Here is a 23,862-nt window from a genome sequence, read left to right as displayed (position 1 = left end):
TTTTCACACTAAATCTCTTAAGTGCAGTATGTCGAAGTGTTCTGAATTAAAAAATTTTCAAAAATACTTCAAACGAATCGAGGGCCGATCAAAAAAGCTGACTGACTGGCTGGCTGTCTGCTGGCTATATGGCGGTGTTTTACTCTTTTTTGGTTGTTTGTTTGTGTGTTATACAAATGAAACATTCGACATTCAAACTTGGCTTAAATAATAATACCACACGATCTTGCCGGACAGTGGATCGAAGTAAAAAAAAGAGGAAAATAAATTTTTTCGAGAGTTTATAGTCTCGGTTTCCTTACCACTGGCTTTGAGCGAATGAAAAATCATAAACATTAATACAGTAAAATCTCGTTAATCAGATACTTGATTATCTGGATTATCCGGTAATCTGAACTACTTTTCATAAATAATTGCGTATTTTATAATCCGAATTGTTTTGCTCTAAGATTTTGTTTGTGAAGATACAGTATTTTTTATGAATGAAAATTTCAAAAAGAATAATTTTATTTCTAATAAAAGCGTAAAACTATTTATATTACTAAATTAACTAAATTAATAAAAAAATTAAACCAATCCGGTTTGGTGTCTGCAATCAAACTTTTATACAGAGATGCTTAAAGTATGTGGGTACCTACCTTGCGGTCTTACCCCACGGTGCTGTAAACACCAGTTAATACAAAGCGTCAACAAACGCCCCCACACCGAAATGCAGGTACCAATCGATCACACGTATTTGGACGCGACCACCTCCTTGGATGAGGAGCGGAGCCCATCTAAATCTCCTGCCTTTCTATGGGTCAGGCACCCGGTTGTAATGCAACTCCACACCGAGCCACAGCTCTACCCGCGATTTGGGTATAAACCACATCCAGCACGATGCTCCCCGAAGGGCCAACACCAACTGCCAGGCTAGATCCGCAGACCTAGGGGCCCTGACACCCGTGCTACCGAAACCTTCGGTCAGGTTCATAGCCGAAGCTATTACCAGTAGAACCCCAATCAGTTCGAGACTGGTCACTCACAGACTATAGCCTCTGCCCAGCTTCATAGCCAAAGCTACTACCATTAGGACTAACACGCAGGTTCTCTACAAAAAAACAATCGCTGAAAGGGGATACAATGCAAAAGTGACCACCAACATCACACGATATTGATAGCCACCATGCATCTCACCCCTCCCAACAATTGTTCCACAAGCCTGCTAGTCCGGGAATGGTCCCCCATAGACTAACCTCTGCACGTTTTTGTAGCCGAAGCTACTACCATTTGAACTAATAACTGCAGGCTCTCCACAATGGAATGACCATAAAAGACCAGAAAGGATGAAAACAAATGCAAAAACCAACACCTTTCGATGCTAATTCCCACACCGTCTCCATCCTCACCCAATGATCATTCCACAAGCCCACAACCGGAACATCACACACTCAGACACCCTCACACCCGAATTGAACACCAATTGAATTTTATTCGAAATGCAATTTCTCAATAAATTCGATATAAACACAAATTATTAAGTAACGACCTCTATAAGCCACAATGAGCCGCATAACCAACGGCGAATTGGAGGTCCCGCCTCATATTTGGTTCAATAATAACCATCCTCGACACCAACAAAAGCAAGGATCCCAACCACTGCACAAAATTCAAGAAGACATTGTTTCTAGTCAACGATAGATGGCATCAATCACATAGGAAAGGCTACTACATCAGACCAATCATCTACTTAGCATAAATAGAAACAATGATTTACGAATCTAACATAAGAACTAATAACGTAATTTTTTTGGAGTCTTATGATCCCAAGTATTTGACATTTAGAATCATAAGTGTGTGAAAATTGATATTTCGTTTTCCCGGAGGTAATAAAAAATGACACGGTCTCATATAAATGAAACGACCATTTTAGATACTTTTAATGGGCAAAATATGGTGTGTAATGAGTTTATGTTTGTCTCTAGTATGAGTCAACAAATCCGGAGTTAACTCAGAAAATCAATATATGTGGATGTTTAAAAAAAAACGGTTTTGGCATGCAGCTGAAAAAATAGAGAAGATACAACAATAAAATAACATGATTCATAGAATGTTTGGTGTCAATCATCGGCTCATATTTTGGTGTAGCCCCCAGACAACGGTACCACCTCTCTCAACCATATTAGGCGTTTTGAAATTGTGGGCAGGTTTAAAACCCTAATTTGGGAGATTTTTCAACAATGTTGGGTTAACACTAATTTCAAACTTTCATTGAGTAGATAATCTGCCAATAAAAAATAATCAATACTCGCCCTAATTTCAGAGTAGACTACCCTCATTATACTGTAATTTTAAACACATTTCTAGCCGAATGGTCTCTAATTATATTTTGGATTCTCATTGGCTGTCAAATCTTTTCTTAACAAAAAATAATCAATATCGATTTACGTTTTGGAATAACTTCCATATAACAGTACCATAAATTTGCCGTATTTTGTAGATTTCTTAAACGTTTTGTTTACTTGTTTCAATTGAAAATTTGAGAAATATAAAGAAAAATTAAAAATTGATTTATTTTTAGTTGTTTTTATATTAAATAAAATTAAATAAAAACGTTTATATATTCTGATTTTTAATCAATTCTAATGTATTTTCCTTCTATTTACAGGTATGTATTTTAATTACCTTGAATGTCAACTACAACATTTTACTTTATAATATCAGTAAGTGTATTCATTCACATAAGTTAAATGATTATGTTCACATTTTTTAAATTAAATATTAATAAAGGGGAATATTTTCCGATTTTATTAGGTTACTGATTTCTGTCTGATAAGAGGAATTTGGATAATTTGTATCTATATGTGGGTTTTAGACACCAAGTTTCTTCGGATCGTTTCAGGCAATTTGAAGTACGCACTATCAAAAGGAGAATTCAAGGAAACTTTCCACATCGTAATATTCTAAACTTCGATCACGTTCGATGATGGGGAATATCGGTACACTCCCCCCTAGAAAATGGTAAACATGTTGAACCAAACATTTGAACTTCAAACACAACAACTTCATACTCCTCCGAGTATCTCCCTACAAACTGTCGAGGTTTTAAAAATCCGTAAATTTTATATTACGCGAGTGGAATAATTTTCTAAGTGAGATAATCGTGGATTTATATACCCTCAGCCTTATGACTAATGAGGGTATATGGGCAATATTGCCAATTTTTTAACATAGCTGAAGCGGAGGTTCACCCCTTTATAACTCGGGAACTACTTAAGTATATGAAAAAAGTGAATAGTTTTGGGTTAATTGATCTGTCGTTGCAAACTGTTCATGATATTGACCTCCAAACTTTATTTTGGTGGAAGCTGTGTCTACTTTAATGTAAAAAAATGTGTAAAAACAGGTTGAGGCGAACCAGTTTTTTTATGTTCTCTATCGATTTGTGACTAAGACACTCATTGCACGGCCTTCGTGTCAAAATAAAGCTAGAAGCCAACAAAATGGGGACTACGCCCCTTATGTATCATTTTTCAAAATTTTCACTGCATCTACCTTTAAATGATGCTTACATTTTGAAGCTCGATTTTGAGTGCTTTTTTAATTTTACTTCTAGCTTTAAAACGCAAACAGCAATTTATAAAAATCGATTATAAGGTTATTGTAGTCGCGAATCTGCGTAATTTGATATGTATTTTGTGTATGTAGTATGCACAGCTTCAGAGTAATACTCATCCGAAGGTGCGAATTTTGTGCGATCAAATTTCTAAAAAACCTATTTTTCGGGCGAAATTTTTAGATCTGTCAACTGAATGATATGGGTACCCGCGATCAATAAGGTTTTTTACGTTTCGGATGATATAAAATCTTCTTCGTGAAAATCCATCTACTAGAACGGCGGGAAATGGCCTTCCAAAAACACGAAATTTGGCAAAAAATGTTTTTGAAAATATCGCGGATTTATTTGCGTTTTCTGTGTATCATTTCCGCTTCAATAAATGACCTCATATGGATTTTGATCTTTTTCGAAAAGAGAACTTTAAAAACTTCAGCCGAAAGAGAGATGTACGCAATTTATCTCAAAAATAGATTGTGCTGGCACATCCATGGTTCTTAATGGACCACATTGAAATGGTATAGATCGATGTATTTTTTTAGGGTGCACACCGAAATCGGATGCGCGTTAATGGCATATGGAGTTTTCGGAAATTATTCGCGTTTTACGATTTTTTGGGTACTTCAATATAACATGCGGCACATCTTAGCCGTCAAATGAAATTTCGCAAAATATATATGGATTGGAAGATAAACCGTACTTCCTGGAAACCGCATGCGCATCGATTTTGAGAATTACGCGATTTACACGCAATTTAAAATGTATATTTCATAATATTATTTTATTTTAAGATTTATTCCTATTTATAGAATTCTAAGATTTATCGGAAGGGTCTTGATATAATCCGCAAGGCGTATACTTATACACAAAAAGTGATTATTATTTTATATGTCAATTTTTCGGCGAAATTCGGGTAAAATACAGAATAACCCCAACATTTTTTTCTGAAATTTCTTGTATACAATTAAAAAAATAAATATGATGACATTATTTTTTCGAACCAAAAACAAATATTTTTCCTCAATATCTTGTTTTGTTGTCGCTGTGATTTAGAAACCGCTACACGGACTTGTGTGATTTTGATATCATTTGATTCATCATGGTGTTTAGATTATGTAGATATTTTTAAATTAATTTTTAGGTGTGTGTATGTCATTAATATAATGAAAATATTTACGTAATCTCCTATATTTCCATTATTTTTCTCATATTTCGCGAAGATGTGCATTTTTTTCGCGATTATTATAATATATTCATATTCTTATTTTACGGAGGAAGAAATATATCAACGTTTTATGTCAATATAATAAACGGCGTAATTTTAAGATTTTTTTCTTATGCCCAAAATTCAAACCTCGATAACTTTTGCGCGCATCAACCAAAAATTTGATCGCGAACGGTTTTGGAATCAGAACATTTTTCTCTATATGTATACCAAAAATCATTGATGTGCCACAAAAACAAAAAAGCTGATTTTTTGAAAATGGAATATAGGAGGTGATGCAAATGTGGTATACCCATTTGTTTTTAGATTGTCAAATTTTTATTTTTTATCCGATTAAATTGAAATTTTACACTTAACAAGCTACATGTGTTGTCTTTCCATGTATCAATTTGAAAATAATATTATTCTAACAATTTAAGAGATATTTGAGAAAATATTTGAAATTCGATTAAAAGTGATTTTAAAAAAAGTGTAGGTAATGTGGTATACCACATGATGTTAATGTGGTATAGTATAATTTTCACTTCCAATTGATATCTTATATAATTTATTGTTTTTAATGAATGTGAATTAGCTCGAGATTTATGTCTGTTAAGATTTTTAACGGATGCGTTGAGTGGAACTTTAATTTTTATTATATAATAATGTCTACACATGGCAATATTTAATTTTTGTACGTAGAAGTAGTTAAAATCCCATAACCTTTGTTTTCATCCTTATGATGCATGGTAGGCGCTCGTAGAGGACAAACGTTTCAAATAGTAATGACATTTTGTCTTGTGCTGGCTTTTTTTCATACAGACTCCAGGTATACCACATTACCTGGACTTGTGTTCACTGAATAATTGTCTAGTTTTTTTCCTAAATTGGTAAATATCTGGTGCAATTGCGCATATTATTTGATTTTTAGTACTTACTTATTATTTTAATGCTTTCATAATAAAGATTAAAACAAATCTGTAAAACAAAAAATTATTTTTAAACTTCAACCGAAAAAAGTCAATTTCATGAAAAATTTAATTTTTGCTACTGATTCTCAACGTGAGTTAAATAAATTAAACAGATCATTGCTATCTTATTTTATTGAGAACAGCAAACTATAAAACATGTTTCAGTTATTCTAAAATTTTCAGTTTACAAAAAAAGTAACTATACCACATTACCAACCTATACCACATTTGCATCACTTCCTATATTAAAAAATTGGCAATATTGCCCATATACATTTTGATGCCACAAAAATGTGCCTCGACGAAATATTTGTTTTAGATACCATGTTTCTTTGGACCAAATCCGTTTCAGTCAATTTGGAGTCGATTTACAAATTGTCTGTTCATCCAAACATTTATTTTATAATAACATGCAAACAGTTTATTCGAATGAAACTTTGTGCAACTTATTATCTTTACCATTCATAGATCATGTTTGAAGGTGGGACCCATCGGTCCAGTCGATCTGGTACCTCCCCCACAAATATTAGACGAATGGATTGCCGGTTTCAATCAAATTTTGGACAACGTATTATCTCTTCCAAACCTAGATCAAGTCCGAAAATGCTGCTCTGTCTGGTATCTCCCTCACAAAGGGTCAATATTTAATGTCCAATTTTATCAACATTAAATCCGACTCCTCTTTGATAAAAACATATAGCTCATATAAAGCGAATAATAAAACCACCGTAAACCATAGTCTGAGGTTATATATCTGTCGGCAACACCGACTGACTGACACTTTTTACTTGTTTAAAGGCAATTTCTCTTTGATACGCCCCCTATTTTAAACCAATTCGCGGTGTAGCTCTATTTTGGAGCCACTGTAGCTTATGTGGTTAACACTTGATTTGTTGTTGCTGTAACAGCGGTTTGAGGTTTGGTGTTAGAGCGTGAGTTTGTTGGCTGGAATTTATTCTCGCTGTCGGTTGGCTCTGTTGTCATTGTTGTTATTCTTGTTGCCGCTGCTGTCTCTGGTGGTTTTGTGTGTGACTGGGTCTGTTGTTATTTCTTTTTTTGTTGGTCTCTGTTGTTTTTGGTTTTTTTGTTTGCTCCCTCAGCTTAAGCATTTAACATACGGAGAATGTTAAGACAATCAGTTTGATTTGAGCCGTGTTAATAAACGTATCTTTAAGATGCGAGACAATAATAAAAATAGTAATAATTACAATAACAACAAAAACAACAGTAGCAACGACGACAACAACGGTGTTAAAAATATTATTACAAATATTAGCAAGTCTAAGCAAAACGACAACCCAACGACAACAACATAATTTTGAAATAATTTCTAAAGAAAAATAAATACAAAAAAGCAATACAAAGCACAAAAAAATAAAAAAATTATCTATTCAATATAAAATTTATAAGTGTTGTTTTAAGAAATAAAAAATAAAAAAATACATATAACATCGAATCGATCTTACGAATTATTTCAACGAATATTATTAATTAAGGAAATCTATTTAGTGAGGGTTTCGAATTTTTGAAACAAGTGCCAAAACACATCAACGCCTACCGATCAAAACAACCAACAAACACACAAAAGAAAGTTTTTTTATAATACCACGAGGAGGACAAAAACAACACCAACAATAACAAATTTTATTAACAATTTAAAAATAACCATTACGAAATAAAAAAAATAAAGAGAAATAAATCGCTTGGAAAAATAGCAACACTAACGGTGTACAAAACAGTTTTTTTATTTGTCGGAATCTTGACTCAATTCCATCCATACAACCAAACCTCAGAGCTACAAAACCGTTTATGCCACCACACTCACTCACCGACTGCTTTGTGGTAATTTGAAACGAGAAGCTAAAAAAATAGCAAAGAAAAAAGTCATACTGCTAATGACCTTGGCAAAAAGTTAAACAGTTAATCAAACAAAACATTGATATACTTAAATAAAATAAGATTTTATGCAAAATAAAATAAAAAACATAAACATAGAAAAAGATTTTATTAAAAAAATCTGAAATAAAAAACAAATTTAAAGAAATCTGAAAATTAGAAAAAAGTGAACTCAGGAAGTACTTGGCTTAAAAAGTCATCACGTTACGTTTCTATTTCATATAGAATGTTCTCCTCCATACAACATCTCACACCCGACAAAATTGCTGGCGTGACGCATGCCATATTTCTGTTGTGCTCATAGAAGGCGTTACTGAAGTCTCAATTCAAGATCAGCAACCTCCAGACCTCCATTAATGTACCTTGTATGAGATATGAATTCTTCTAAAAAAGTGCCATTAAATTTAAATAATAATAATAGAACAACAACAACAACTCATGACAACAAATGAATTAAAATAATAATAATTATAATTGCAATTTATAATATAATTATATATAGAATTAAACAAATAAATAAAACAAATTACAACAACGAAATATATATATTAATTAAGTCAAGTCATTTGTATGCCTGTCAAGTCCGTCAAGACGGCATATTTACTTCCTTAACTTCCGGTTACATTACCCACCATCCACTGGTGTCGTTTTTTGTTCTTTGCATGTCATGCAACCTGTAGAATTCAAACGCATTGTGTCTTAAATATTTAATGGCCGACGTGTAATCGTCTGCCAGTTGAGAAAAGTTTTAAATTTTCATTTGTGCTTTTATTTTGTAAAAGAAAAATATCAAATTGTGAAAATTTCAAACATTTGTCGACAAAAAAAAAATGTTTGCTCCACGTAATTCATCACCAGTGCCAATTTATGGCAAAGAGGATGTTGCTGCTTATGAGGTAATTTGTTTGTTTGTTCTTATTTGAAATGTGTAGATTTTGATAAAAAAATATAGTTTTGAGTATTCTTAAAAAGTTAAGTTTTTTTCTAGAAAATTTTATAGGGACATTTTTGTTTGAATGAAATAGAAAATAAAATTAATTTTTTTGAAACTGAGAATGGAGAGTTGGCTCTTAAAAACAAATTTTCTAAGTGAGATAAGCGTACGTTTACTAAAGGTCTGAATATTTTCGTGGCAAATATACCAATACTATGAATTTTGTTGTGAAAACCCCGAATTTATTAAAAGTGACCCCGATTTTCAGATATATGTTTCGATGATTTTCAAAGGGCTGTTAAAGAATGTGTGTCACTTTAAAAGTATGTATTTGAAAATTTTAAACAGAAGAAAAAACTACATAATGTGTGTGTTGTTTAATTATATTATCATCTGAAACCGATTTATAAGAATTCATGTTGTCTGTTCTATATGCTAGATTTTCAAAATCTTGACCCTGTGTAGCGGAGGTCCCATCTTTATCTAGGTTTGGTAAAAGTACTACGATATGCAAAGTTTGGATTAAAACGGCCACTTTTTCTATCGATCGAGGTTTGACCATTTTGTGGGCGAGGTACCGGAAGAAATATTACGATGTGCATCTTTTGGATGAAATCGGTTAATCGGAAGGTTATCGTGCTCACCAGCCACCCAGACATTCGGACGGGTGGACATTTGTAAACGACTAAATCGACATCTATTGAAATCATAAGAGAGTTCGCTGTATTTAAGATAGGCTGTTTGGTATTAGACAAGGAACATATCGATCATCGTTAGGGTATAGCCACCATATATCGTTACCTCCCAAATTTCGTTATTTTGTGGAATTTGCATGTGCATGTGGAATGTGCATTTTCATATTTTGGATACTCATAAAAATCGTCAGTATTAACCCATGTTTTGGGATAGACCCCCATATAAAGGTACACCTCATTCGTTATTTTCGTCACGATATTTCAGCTGAATTGTGTGATATCATTGGGTGTCAAATTGTTTACCACAAATTATCAACATCTGGTATAACAGTTCCTCCCATTTTCAGTATTACTGGCATTTCCCAATCGCGTTCTTGAAGGGTTAAAATATATTTTCCAAAAATTGGAAATATAGGTGAAAATTTGTCGGTTTTTTTAAATTTAATTTACGAATACATCAATTGGTGGAGGTTATAAAAAGTTCGGCCCAGCTGAACTTAAATGCTAATAGCAACAAAAATTGGCTGAGTTATGAGTTGTTATATAACCCTTAAAAGCGTACTTTAAAAGAGTTTTTTTCACTGTAGCTCGAAAACGGATGATCCCGATCTTCGTATGATTATTGCTCTTAAGCGAGGGACTTAAAAACATGTTTGACGGATATATGGCGAAAATGTTTTGAAAAAAAAAATATTACGATTTCAAAGTTAAAATCAAATCAGATATTCCATTAACAAATTTTCAATATATTGATTTGTATCGGATGTAGTGAACCGATATTATATCCCAGCATGATATTAAAATATATAAAATTTGATTTGTATCGGATATTTGCATGATATTATAAAATGCGTTTTCAGCACAATTCTGACCATTTTGTGGGGGAGGTAGCAGAAGAAGTGAGGCTATTTTCCCCATCATTGAACATAATATGAGTTGGAACAAAATGTTACCATGTGCACAGTTTGGATCAAATCAGTCACTCCATTCGCCTAGTATTGGATTTACAAATATTGAACATTTTGATCCTTTGTGGGGATCAAAGGAGTGAACCAATTTTCCCCATCATCGAATTAAAACTATGTTTGGAAGAAATGTTACGATGTGCAAAGTTTGAATTCTTTCTTCGGAAGTTGTCGTGCGCATCAGCTGGCCACCAAAGACAAATGGGATCTAAAATCAATATTTGGATGAGGCACATTTTTGCTGTATGCCATAAGGCTAAGGGTATAAAAATGAATGACATTGCTTTATGTAGTTGCCCTTGTACATCAGCAAAATCCATCAAAATTATATGGCTAATATCGATTAAAAATTTCATATTTGTATTCGATCGATCATTATTATTTTTACCCCTTTATAGTTTTCTTGTGTGCCATAATTAGTAGTCCCATAATTTTTAATTCAATTAATACATTTTTTTATATTCTAAACTAAATATTTTATTAAACAAATTAGCATTTCCATTATGAATATCTCTCTCAAAGGAACTTAGCTATGGTTAGGTTTGCATGTGTGTGTGCTTTCGTTGGGAGGCTACATACATACATTTTTACACAACTTAAACAATTAATCTTGGCCATATTTGTACATTGGGGAAACATTGGCTACCAAGTGGATTTTGTAACAGCTCAGCTCAGTTATAACCCAGAAGCTAAAAGCCGCAAACAAAGACAACTTTTGTACAGAGGACAACACAAAAGCAAAAACAGAAGCAGAAGCAGAAAAAAACAAAAGTGTTAAGACAAACGAAAAGTAGAAAAGTTGTATTGGATTTTATGGCCAAAAGTTGAGATTTCACTCGAGTAAAATGCAATTAAGATCTCTCGAACTCGATAACAAATTAGGAAATTATTAACATTTTAATGAGATTTCAATGCAGCAGTCAGCAGTGTACACTGTGCAGTGTACAGCGTGAAATAAGCGCAGCGACGAAGTTAGCTCGGCATTGCATTGTAGTGCGGCATAGTGTAATTGAATTGAATGCTTCGGATTTGGAGATTAGTTGATAGATGATGGTGGTGGTGTTGCTGGTAATGGCATTGTTATGTAAGTTGACAATTATTTAATCCATTGTAAAATCAAGTTGTTATTGTGTGAGGGCGTTTCGTTCAATTAATCCATGTAATTTGTGTGAAATATTTTTTGTATTGTTCGAAATGTGGATTAGAAAATGCATGCGAAATTTATATACGAACGTTTTCATGTTTCTCTTCAATACTACCACATTGATTTGTGAGTAATATTTCCTTTTTTTTATACCATTGTCTTTTTTTATTTCTGCAAAAATTTTCTAGATTTTAATAGGGTTTTAATTTTAAAATTTTTCAGATAAATCGATTTTTTTTTATTCTTTACTATATTTTATTCATTCATTAACTTTCATTCTTTTATGGCAATATTTGGTTTTAATAAAGTCATTCATAGTTTGATAGCGTGTGTCATTTTCCACGCAAAAAAAATCAACACGCATTATAAACTTCTAAAATGAACAACAAATTGAGTTTGAATTCCCTCTAATTCAAAACATGGTTTTTTTATTAGCTCTCAGCTTTTCGCATTTTGCTTCATGTTGTATTTATTTCCTCACCACATTTCGGCTTTCTACCTTTGTGGCCAACAAAACAAATTGTGCTCAAAATTTATCAGCAAAATTCAATTGTCCGGCATAGCATTAATAATTTTTGCAAAAAAAATCTCAGGAAATACATTTGAATGAATAGAGGTGGATGACATCATTTTTTATCAGTTGACATCATTTGATAAAATCTAAATAGTACTTTTATATGGTTCGGAATATTTTTTTTCAGTAAAATAATTCAGAGATCTGCAGGCTATTATTTATTTTTATTTTCTTAATGTGGATCTTTGAGACTTTAATAAACTGCATGTATGTACAGCTGTGTCCCATGCATTTTTTCTTTAAAAATATATACCTGTATTTTTTATAACAATTCGGGTGTCAGTAAACTATACATTTATATTCTGAGTATTACGATTTTTATTTAGTATATAAATATATAGGTTTTAAATGCCTACAGATAGATTGTATAAAAAATGCCTTCAAAGCTTGCAGTCGTTTTTAAGGGGATCGAACTCAAAAATTCCAGCGGGTTTAGAAAAAAATACATGTCTGACCTTGATATGAACTTCTCACAAAAAATCCAAAGACGTTTTGAATGTCTTACATGGGGAAAAGTATATTTCCAACATATGCCAATGTTTTAAAGTATATAATCAGTCAGTCGGTGTTGCCGACAGATATATACTCTCACCTTATGGTTTGCGGAGGTCTTCGAAGTTACACGTAGGTTTTATTATTAGTTTTATATAAGGTATGTTTTTGTCAAAGATGTTTCGAATTTAATTTTGATAAAATATATATTGACCCTTTTTTGGGGGAGGTACCAGAGGAGAGGGCAGACCGATCCCACCTTCGGACTTGGTCTAGGCTTGGTGAAGATAATAGGTTATGGATAGTTTGATTCAAATCAAGCATTCCATTCGCCTGATATGGGATTTATAAATATTGAACATTTTGACCATTTGTTTGGTAGTTACCAGGAGGAGTGGACCAATGGCTCCCATCATCAAACTCAATCAAGGCTTGGTAAACATAAAAGGTTGCGCAAACTTTGGTTCAAATCGGACATTCCATTCGCCTGATATTGGATTTCTAAAAATTGAATTGGGTCCCATCTTCGGATTTGATCTAGACTTGGTTGAGATAAAAGGTTGTGTAAAGTTTTATTCAAATCGGATATTTCGCATGATATTATAAAATCATTTTTTTGCACAATTTTGATCATTTTGTGGGGGAAATATTGGAAGGAGTGGACCGATATTTCCCATCTTCGAATATTTCGATGTGGCATATTTTCACCGTATCAAAATGTATATACCCTCAGTTTTATGGTTAACAAACTGAGCGTATAATTAGGTACATCGTTTAGTCAGATTAAAAATTTCCTGACGGGCCAATGTATGTCTAAGTTTCGATATACCTCGGAAGTTAAATTTGGCCCCTTGTTTTAATTAAAAATATAGAAATATAGATCTCCTACGAGTCGTTTTTTTTTTTAATTCATTTGATATTCTTTAAAATTATTTTCTGTTTTAATTACACTTTATAGATCTGTAAATGACGAAATGAAATCCTGCACGATTGAATTCATTGAATATTTCCAGATTAATTTTTATATGAAATGTAAAAAATACATATACGAAAACTTCAACTCCCACATTTGACATACAAATCTAGAAAACAATTCGTGGGATGATTTTTTGTTTTGTTTACGCTTTTATTTTTGGTTATTTCCAAATTTATTTAAATCAATTTAAAAATGTATTTATAGATTCGATTTGGAAATATTTAACTAAACCTCTTGCTGGTTAACTCTTGTTCGGAAATTCTAAAAATGTCACCTGGAAGTCGTTTTTTTTTCTTCAACAAAAATAAAAGCTACAACTAACTTTGACCACACCATTCCTATAAGCCAACAGAAGGAAAAACGAACAAACCTTAACTCGGTTTGTTTTTCATTTCTTTTTTCATTTCTTTCTCTCTTTGAATTCGAAGTTCATTTTGTATTCTGAATTGGCCGTTAAATAAATGCAAAAGTTCTCTTGTTTTCTCTATTTAACTATGTAGACAAACAAACATACATTAGCCAAACACACACACTCTCGCCAAAACTCTTGGCCATTTATATTTATTTAAATATGAGGAGGGTAGGGTTGACATTTGTTGTATCTACCATAAAGATAGATCACCGTCACCATCGCCATCCATCGTGTATGCAGTTTTTGTTTTTGTTGTTGCTTTTTTCCTATTAGAATATAGATACGTGATTTTTTTCTAAACAGTCTCATGTGACAGACAAGTGTACAACAATTCTCTCTAGTCTTGTTTGCCATGTCATACTTGTGGCGGTTAAACATACGAAGGTATATGCATACATACCTCTGTTAAGCAAATGTGTTAAATGTTTTATAAAAAAGAAAGGGTTATTAAATTGGAAGCACCGAAGAGATCTAAAATAAACTGGAAAAAGAGCTCGGAATAGTTTATCAATTTTGGTTCTGTAAGCACAAGGCAGGAATCACCATTAAATTCTTATTTCTCAGATTTAGGGCTACTGAGGATATATTTCTTCCCAACATAGTTTAAGTTCAATGATGGGGATTATCGGTCCACTCCTTCTGTTACCTCTCACACAAAATGGTCAAAATTTAGCTGAAAGTTAATTTTGCAATATCATGCGAACGGGCCATACGATTTGAACCAAACATTGTACAACCTATTATCTTTACAAAGCCTAAATCACGTCTCAAGATTGGCCCACTTCTTCTGTACCTCAATATTTATAAATTCAATATTAGGCGAAAGGGATGTCCGATTTGAACTAAACTTTGCACAACCTATTTTCTTTACCCAACCTATATCGAGTCAGAAGATAGGACCCAAAGGTCCACTCCCTCTGGTACCTCCCTCACAAATGGTCAACATGTTCAATATTTATAAAACCAATATCAGGCGAATGGAATGTCCAATTTGAACCAAACATTACACAACCTATTATCTTTACGAAGCCTAGATCAAATCCGATATCAGGGGAATCCATAAGTCTAAGGGTATAAAGATATATTTTTGGGGGGAAATCACTACTTCCTGAAATATATGGTTCCAAATTGTCCTTTTTCCATAGTTTACCGCAAGTAGCCCTTTCAGTGGAGATTTGTTGCACACAGCATCGATAAATTAATTTTAATTCATATTTTTTTGTTAAAAAGGTTTTCCCGAACCTCATTTGTCATTTTTCAATTTTATTAAAAGTGATTTTTCAATTCTAAATAAGTGACATCTCAAGGAAAATCCTCAAACATTTTAATAACATACAATAATTTATAGATTTCTTTCCAACAAAAAACGTCATGTTTAGAGATCATATCAGTTTTATTCTGAAGTAATACCATTTAATAACCCCATATTTAATGCTAAGAAAACAAAACGCATACCGGCATTTATGGTTGAAATGCCGGCAGACTGATATACACGTACAACAACAGCAACAACAATTACAGTCATACCCATGAATTTGATCACAGTGACAACGACAAGCGACGAAGACGACGACGATGATGACGACGACTACAAATGCCTCACCTTTAAGAAATGTACATAATTTCCATAAAAGAAAAGCAAAAAAATAAAATAAAGAATTCAGACATAACGACAAAACGACTTAGCGTCACACACGCACGCATGCATGCTCGCTCAATGGCGGCAATTCCCAACTTGAATTTCTGTTGAGTTTTTTTTTTTTTAATTTTAATTTGTAATTCTCTGATACCTTTCCAAAGCGTCGTGACAATACCGTCTGAATGGCTTCTTAGATGTGCTGCCCTGCCACGCAATCAATTTCTATTTTCAACTAAAAATTTGTTTTCCAATTTCTTTTCTTTTTTTCATTCGTTTTCAATAAATGTTGTTGCTGTTGTCGTTGTGCGAACACGCATTCTCTATGGAATATTAAATAGTGGTTCTTGTCTACTACTATGCTTAACATGTCATTGTCATGGTTGGAGGTTCTTCCCGCTCTTAACTTCTGTTTTGTGTGGTGTTGCGTTGCTCTGTGTGGCAATGACACTATCACAAGAATCATCGTGGCAGTGTCATCAAGGGTTTTTTTTTTGGTAAAGTTTTATGTTGCTGAATGCTGCTGTATTTAAAATTGTAATTTTTTGTTCAAAAGTTGAGAGAGGAGAAAGGAAAGTGTTATAATAGGTTCGTTGAAATGAATATGATTCGAAATTATCTGCGGAATCTATAGACTTCTAAGAGCATGTAAATATTTTCTTAATTTATGCATTCATTTCGATATTGTAAGATATTTATGATAACTTCAGGGTGGCTAGGATTTAACAGAAAATTTGATTTCATCCATTGGACGACTATGGTCTTTAGGATGTGGAGTTCCTCTTTCATTTATAATGTTAAATTTTATGTCGATACAGGCATTTCCGCATGTCTGTTGTAATCACTATTAAGATCGCAACATTTAAAACAGAGCATTGAAATTTTGCACTGACATTGCCACTACTCCTAGGATGTCTGGTATTGCAAATGGTTTATATCGGTACACGTTTTAATATAGCTCCCATATAATCGTACCGCCCCATTTTCAAATATTTTGAAAGTTTTAGACACCGAAAGGTCTATAATTTAGTATTTCGATATTTTGGAAGCTGGGATACATCTGCAAAGAAAATGGTCATTATAAGCCTATGTTTCCCATAATCCTCATATAAAGGTCGTATAAATATCCGGCTTTATTTTCGGTATTTTTAAAGTTTTCACTAAATATGCCCTATATTAGTATTCCGGAATTTTCCCCTAAAAATTGTTTTTGCTATGTTAGAGTCCCCAGCCTAGTTTACCAATCTTAGTATCTGTAATTTTACTCTATACACATATGTTGTAAGCGTGTTGTAGCTTTGTAACGACGAGAAATATTGGACCTAGATCCAACTTTTAGCACTACCTGAGTCGATCTAGACATGTGTGACAGCCCTTCTCTCCATTATAATTGCTAAACACTATACGGACCACAGTTATAGATCCATCGGCACTAAATTTTGCATGTCGGACGGGTTGTAGCCAAAGAATACCCATATTGTTTTTGATAATGATTTTTTTTGATATTATGGGGATGAAATGGACCAAACAAAATTATTTTTGTTTTTTGGTCGCTGTAGAGGCCACAATTATGGCCCGAACATAACGAAATTTTACACAGAGATAGGAATAAGTATGACTGCTTGATGATGATCGGCCAATATTTACCCAAACTTTTGCATGAAAAAATACAAAATTTGTATAGACGCCAGAAGTTGGTAGTATATCCAAGGGAGTGGTTGACCTTTAAACTGACACCAATTATATTGTCATATATACTCGATGTGGGAGTTTTGCTTAAATAGATGTCTTATTTTTTGTGATATTTTTTAGGTAGGAGTTTTTTGCATGAGGTTCCGGTTATGGAAATGAAATTCTAGGGATGAAATAAGCCAAAAATTTTATTATTGTCTGGTTTTCTAGTCCCTCAAGACGCCACAATTATACGTCGCTAATTTGAACGGCTGCAATGATAATGAACGGTCTGTATTAACCGGGTCAAATGAACCCTTTTTTTTTTTTTTTTTTTTTTGAATCTTATGGAATAAAGTTATACTTCGGAAAAAGCCTCTAATCGGCTAAGAGATTGCAAATACTGCAAAATATTACACAGGCTCGGAATATATATTCACAGAAACTTAGAGCTCAGTGGCAGTTGTATAGGGTATCGTCCGACTATACTGCTCCCCTCACTGGTTTTTTATTTAATTTTCTAAGAGTATAAACATTTAAAATACCCAATCTCCATGTAAAGATCACTACTTTTTAAAGAAATTCAGAATATACACCGCATGGTGGAGGGTAATAAATGTTTGTTCGGGCCGAACTTAACCAAGTTTTAATTTGTTTTATTTCGAAGGCTACATTAAAAATACCGTGACTTATCGGACAACAAGAATTAGGAAATAATCCCTCTTACCGTAATGGACTAAGTGTCCATGTTTTCTAAATTTATTTCATTGGAGGTTGACATAATAGACATTATCTTCGTACCTTCACACAGAGAGCAGATGAGTCTCAGATTCGTAATTCAAACAGTACAGTTTTGCCATTAAAACTAAAAATATCACACCATTGCTTTTAGATCTGATGCACCATTCATCCAGTGGACATTTTTTTACCAAGCTGATCGTGTAAAATCGTATCCATATTTTTTGGAATAGTTTGTATTGACTTAATTAGCCCTGATGATCCGAGTCCTTCGGTCTAGCCTAAGGCAAAGTTGAGTTTTTTGTTCATTTTGTAATCTCTTTAACCTGTTTTTTATCTTTTGTTGTTATATTTGTCAACACAATTGTCAATAACACAAACCTGCTAACACATTTTTTTTTTCGGCATCTTAACAAAATACGCCGTGAAGGTTATAACGGGTGCTTATACACACGTTTAATGTTGTTAACCCCGCCAACGGAAGAAGATTAGTTTCTTGATTTTATGGTATTTGTTGTAAAAATTCACACATTTACATAAAAAATATAAATCATTAGTCACAAATTGAGCATAGAAATTTATAAATTCAGACATTAACGACCGGAAATCACTGCTTAATAAGACAACACTTTTTTATTAAAAATTGGAATCTGAAATGAAGTTAATTTTGTAATTAATATACCTTTTAAACATAAATTATATTTTTGTGTATTTGTGATCTATTGACATACAAATTCTAGAAAAAAATTACATACGGGAACTCTCTCACATGTGTAATATTGTAAACATCTATTGATACAGTATTGTAGTTGTCACACTGAGGATTTCAGTGTATTTGAAATATTAACCTTAAATTTTGAAAAAAAAACCTCCAGAGCCATCTGAATAGTTTAAATATGCTAGACCTTTAAATTGGAGCTAATCCATCTTTTGTACCTGCTTTTGACTCCTATAATCCGAAGTCTCATGTTACAGCTGCAATTTTATATGTCAAGACCAGAAGACCCTTTAGATCATCATTAATATAGCAACTCCATACAGAAACTAGCAAATTTATCTTCACCTTCAAGTATAATAGCCACGATTCCCAATCTACCGAATTATTATTACAAATAAACATAATTATGGATATTTAATATTCAGTCGTGTATGCCGGTTGTAGTAGTATCATCATATTTCATATTTGCCGCTGTGTCAAATTTCCTCCAGTGAATCTTCGTTTCTGTTACTTTTAAAAATAAGCCGAATTTATGCAAATTTATTTTACGGTATTGTTTTAAGAAAAAATATATGAGACAGCTTCACAAATTTAGATATTGGCTTTATGGACAAATTATCAACAAAAAAAAAATTAATGTGGTAGACAAAAATGGAACAACCGTTGATTTGTTCAACAAACTATAAAAATACCAATTAATAATACAGTTTATCGAAAGAATGAGAGAATGAAAGAAAAAACACGAACTTCTAGTATGGGGAATTATTCAAATTTGTATGAATCGCAATGTGATAGTAAATGGCAAAGATTTATGGCGACTATGAATCGGAAAGGTTTGTCAATAACATTTTTTTTCAAATTGATTTAAATAAAATTTATAAAAATAAAATTAGAATAGGAAGAGGGAGGGGAAACATTTAGTGATCAACGATTGAGATAAACAAAAACATGTGGCTGTTTTAGACATATTTATAAATAATGAAGTCATTGCTGGTTGGTGAGCTTGCAATTTTAAAACGGCAGACTTAAAGTAAAAAAAAAATAGAAAAAAATAAGCCACACAATAATATTGAACATATTCAAAATTATTTATTTTTGACCGAAGAATCTCGATAATCACAATACCCGACTGTTTATACCCTTCACCACACTGTGGTACAGGGTATTATGTCTTTGTGCATATGTTTGTAACAGGCAAAAGGAAACGAGATAGTCACATGGTTCCTTTTGAGAATATGCATAGAATCACTTTCTAAGTCGATTTATGCATGTCCGTCCGTCCGCCCGTCCGTCTGTCTGTCTGTCCATGTTAAATTGTAAACAAAGTACAGGTCGCATTTATGATCCGAATTGGATGAAATTTGGCACAGGTCACTTATTCGGCCCAAGGACGAACCCTATTGAAATTGGGAAAATCGGTTCAGATTTAGATATAGCTCCCATATATATATTTAACCGATTTAATGTAAACGGTCCCTATATATCTTTCGATTTGCACGAAATTTGGTACAGCTTAATCATTTAGGTCTAGAATGATGTCTGACAAGTTTCGTGAAAATCGGTTCAGATTTAGATATAGCTCCCATATATAGTTTCGTCCGATTTCATGTAAATGGTGCCCTAAAGTCCCTATATATATTTTGATTTGCACGAAATTTGGCATATCGTACTGAATTAAGCCTAGAGTGAAGTCTGCCAAGTTTCGAGAAAATCGGTCCAGATTTAGATATAGCTCCCATATATAGTTTCGTCCGATTTCATGTAAATGGTGCCCCAAAGTTCCTATATATCTTTCGATTTGCACGAAATTTGGCGTAACGTACTGGATTGAGCCTAGAATTATGTCTGCCCAGTTTCGAGAAAATCGGTCCAGATTTAGATATAGCTCCCATATATAGTTTCGGCCGATTTCATGTAAATGGTCCCTATATATCTTTCGAATTGCGCGAAATTTGGCATAACGTACTGAATTGAGCCTAGAATGATGTCTGCCCAGTTTCGAGAAAATCGGTCCAAATTTAGATCTAGCTCCCATATATAGTTTCGTCGGATTTCATGTAAATGGTGCACAAAAGTCCCTATATATCCTTCGATTTGCACGAAATTTGGCATAACGTACTGAATTGAGCCTAGAGTGATGACTGCCAAGTTTCGAGAAAATCGGTTCAGATTTCTATATAGCTCCCACATATGGTTTCGTCCGGTTTCATGTAAATGGTGCACCAAAGTCGCTATATATCTTTCGATTTGCACGAAATTTGGCATAACGTACTGAATTGAGCCTAGAGTGATGTCTCCCTTGTTTCGTGAAAATCGGTCCAGATTTAGATATAGCTCCCTATTATTATAGATTGATTTTAAGTAATTGACGCACCAAGGAATCAATAGGAACAAAACTTTCTGAAATTAACCTGTGACAAGTTTTTTTGAAATCGCTTAATATTTGGATAGAGTTTCCATATATATTTTCGCCCGATTTCAAGTAAATTGGGCATCAAACTCCTCATGTTAGTCAGATTGACATCAAATTTTGCACAACGTACAAAATTTAGCATTGAATTATGTAGTTGCGTTTTCTAGAAGTACAGACATAGTCCAACGGATGACCTATTTATATTTGTTTGAAGTCGATTCACATTTAGATAAATATCACATATTTTATTTCATTCAATTTCATGTAAATAGTCCTGTGTAATATACCCATAGTGGTGAAGGGTATCATATAGTCGGCCCCGTCCGACTTTACTACTTTCCTTACTGGTTTTTTTATAAAAAAGGGCTGTATATTTAAAACAATTAGATTCAAGGGATAAAATGACGCTTTAACGATACTAGAGCTAATACATATATTCCCGAAAAGGCAGTTCCCAAGCCATTAAAAGACAAATTCCTGGAAAGTTATTCGTGGTAAAAGTACTTCGATGCAAATGGTTGTCCCTTTATGCGATAAAACTAACTAGTCTTTGAAGAAATTCGAAAAGCGACAAAGGAAGACAATTCATTGTGGAAGCTCCCACACATCGGCACGCCTATTTGGCCGATCAAAACCTGGAATGGATGAATCGACAAATGATCATTTGCAAGTATTCATTCAACCCCATTTTTTGGAGGTGTCTTAATCGGAATGGAAAATGAAGGTATGCAAAAGCTGGACCGTGACGTAGGAAATGTTACAATGTTATCTTCCCGCATGTTTTACACGTGCTTCCGACGCCACTTAGTCTGATTTTTGATTTCATGTCAGAGATATCAACACTTGATTGGCATATTGTATTTAGAACTTATATTGAAATAATTTGAAAAATACATATGCGAATTTGGTGTTACAAAATTCGGTCGGTAAGAGTGTCGGAAATAAAGAAACAATGGAAATCGAAACTAGTCACAATTGAGTGAGTGAAAAGTCAACGGTTGCATAAAACCACCAAGTAAGGGGAGAGGTAAAAAACAAACAAAAGACAACTTAACAATAAATGGTGGTTGTATTTTTTTTTTTTTTTTTGGGAGGAATACATTTGCTTTTGTCGATAAAAAAAGAAAGAGAGAGAAAAATGAGCGCAAATAGTGGTAAAGTAGAACGAAGTAGGAAAATAGTTGTAATATTAATGAAATATTTACATTTTTTTGAAAAGAAAAAATAATAGCTTTCTCTTGATTATAGGAATTTGTACTTGAATTCAAATCGAGTACATGTACAATATGGAAAAAATTAATTATGTATTAAATTATGAAAATATTAATTAAAATAGCTTTCTGTGTATGTATAAAATTGTTTATTGATTCAATAGCCGTTAACAGTATTATAAAATTAATTGCCCACTTTTTGATAAAAAAAAATCATTTATGTATTCTTCACTTTTACTAATTATTTAATTTTTTCCTTTTTTTCATTTTAGGTATGTACATTAAACGAATTAATATGACAAAATATGTGAGTAAAAATATCAACACAAAAACAAATATAAAACTTCACCATGTCATGGCAATCAATCATATATCTTTTCAACACCTTGCTCGAGTGCAACCTACATTGTTTTTCATTTTTAATAAAATTTGAAATGTTCTACTCGAGTTTTGACAGCTGAGAAGAACATAAGCATACAATATATACTATTTTTTTTACATTTTGTTACAGCTAAGATTGACAAAATCAAATTAAATCTAGTGGAAATCAGTTTGAAAAACTAAAATACCATAACAATCATTAAAGCCAAAAGTAAAACAGTCAATAACAGCAAAAATTGAAAACAAAACCCACATGTCGCTTCCAATTGACTCGATTTGTGACTGTAAGTTTAAGAGGAGAATAATCTTTTCTGTAAAACCTCTTACTTATCATGTGTTTTGTGGTTGATTGAATACCATCTAACTGCTATCTAACATTGCTATCTTGGTCCATGAGTTTGTAATTCATTAGAACGACATGAGGTGGCATAACAACACATTAGGTCGTATTGTTGTTTTTTTCTGTCTTTTAGGCCATAATCAAATCAATTTGACTACAACGTCAATGTATCGTACAACAATGTATGGATGAATGATTAAATGAACCACCTAGTGCCGACAGACAGACAAACGGATGTTGCCAACATGTCTGCCATGTCGTCGGTTCACTGTAAAAGTCTCAATAAAACATTCCTCTTCTTCTTCATCATCATTACCACGCACAGACACTCGATTGGAATTGGAAACAGATATAAGGTGGTTTCAAGAAAATGGCCACAAGGCGACAGGTGTTGTAGCTGAAGTAGTGCAGCTACTAGAGTTGCCATATATGAATTTTTTAAAAAAATATTTTTAGGGACCATATATAGGGCTGGAGTTTTTTAAGTGTATTTTTAGGGTCCATATATAGAGGTGGGTTTTTTAAACGTTAATTTTTAAAGAATATTGGCGTGGATTTTTTAAATTGCATTTTTAGGGGTCCATATATAGGACCATATATGGGTGTACGCCAGGGACGTAGGCAGGGGGGCGGCCCGGGTGCCCGGGCCCCCTCCCGGAATAAATTTTTTTCACAGTAAATTATTGTTGGAACGGCGAATTTTTTCATTTTGTACTACGGTCCGTATATAAGCGTGGATTTTTATTTAAAGAATATTTTTAGGGTCCGTATATAGGCGTGAATTTTTTTTAAAGAATATTTTTATGGTCCGTATATAGGCGTGGATTATTAAAATTAAAGAATATTTTTAGGGTCCGTATATAGGCGTGGATTTTTATTTAAAGAATATTTTTAGG

At 33.1% G+C, this 23,862-nt stretch overlaps 1 protein-coding gene across 8 annotated transcripts in view; it reads left to right on the top strand.

Moving 5' to 3' along the window:
- Window positions 1-23,862, top strand: part of LOC133327609 (mitogen-activated protein kinase-binding protein 1) — a 162,705-nt gene that overhangs the window by 95,631 nt on the left and 43,212 nt on the right. For 2 of the 8 annotated variants that reach the window (XM_061536137.1, XM_061536134.1), the window contains exon 1: window positions 8,425-8,562. The exons of the other annotated variants lie outside the window; for them this stretch is intronic. In XM_061536137.1, coding sequence (XP_061392121.1) covers window positions 8,497-8,562 — 66 coding nt within the window. In that variant the 5' untranslated portion in view covers window positions 8,425-8,496. Of the gene's footprint in view, window positions 1-8,424; window positions 8,563-23,862 lie in introns of those variants that run through there. 8 annotated transcript variants of the gene reach the window in all.

This window comes from Musca vetustissima, unplaced genomic scaffold (genome assembly GCF_032173495.1).
Source record: "Musca vetustissima isolate MV318-11 ecotype Yass unplaced genomic scaffold, APGP_CSIRO_Mvet_v1 utg294, whole genome shotgun sequence".
Lineage (NCBI taxonomy): Eukaryota > Metazoa > Arthropoda > Insecta > Diptera > Muscidae > Musca > Musca vetustissima.
Note: the sequence above shows the minus strand (reverse complement) of the source record. Positions and strands in the feature narration are given on the sequence as shown.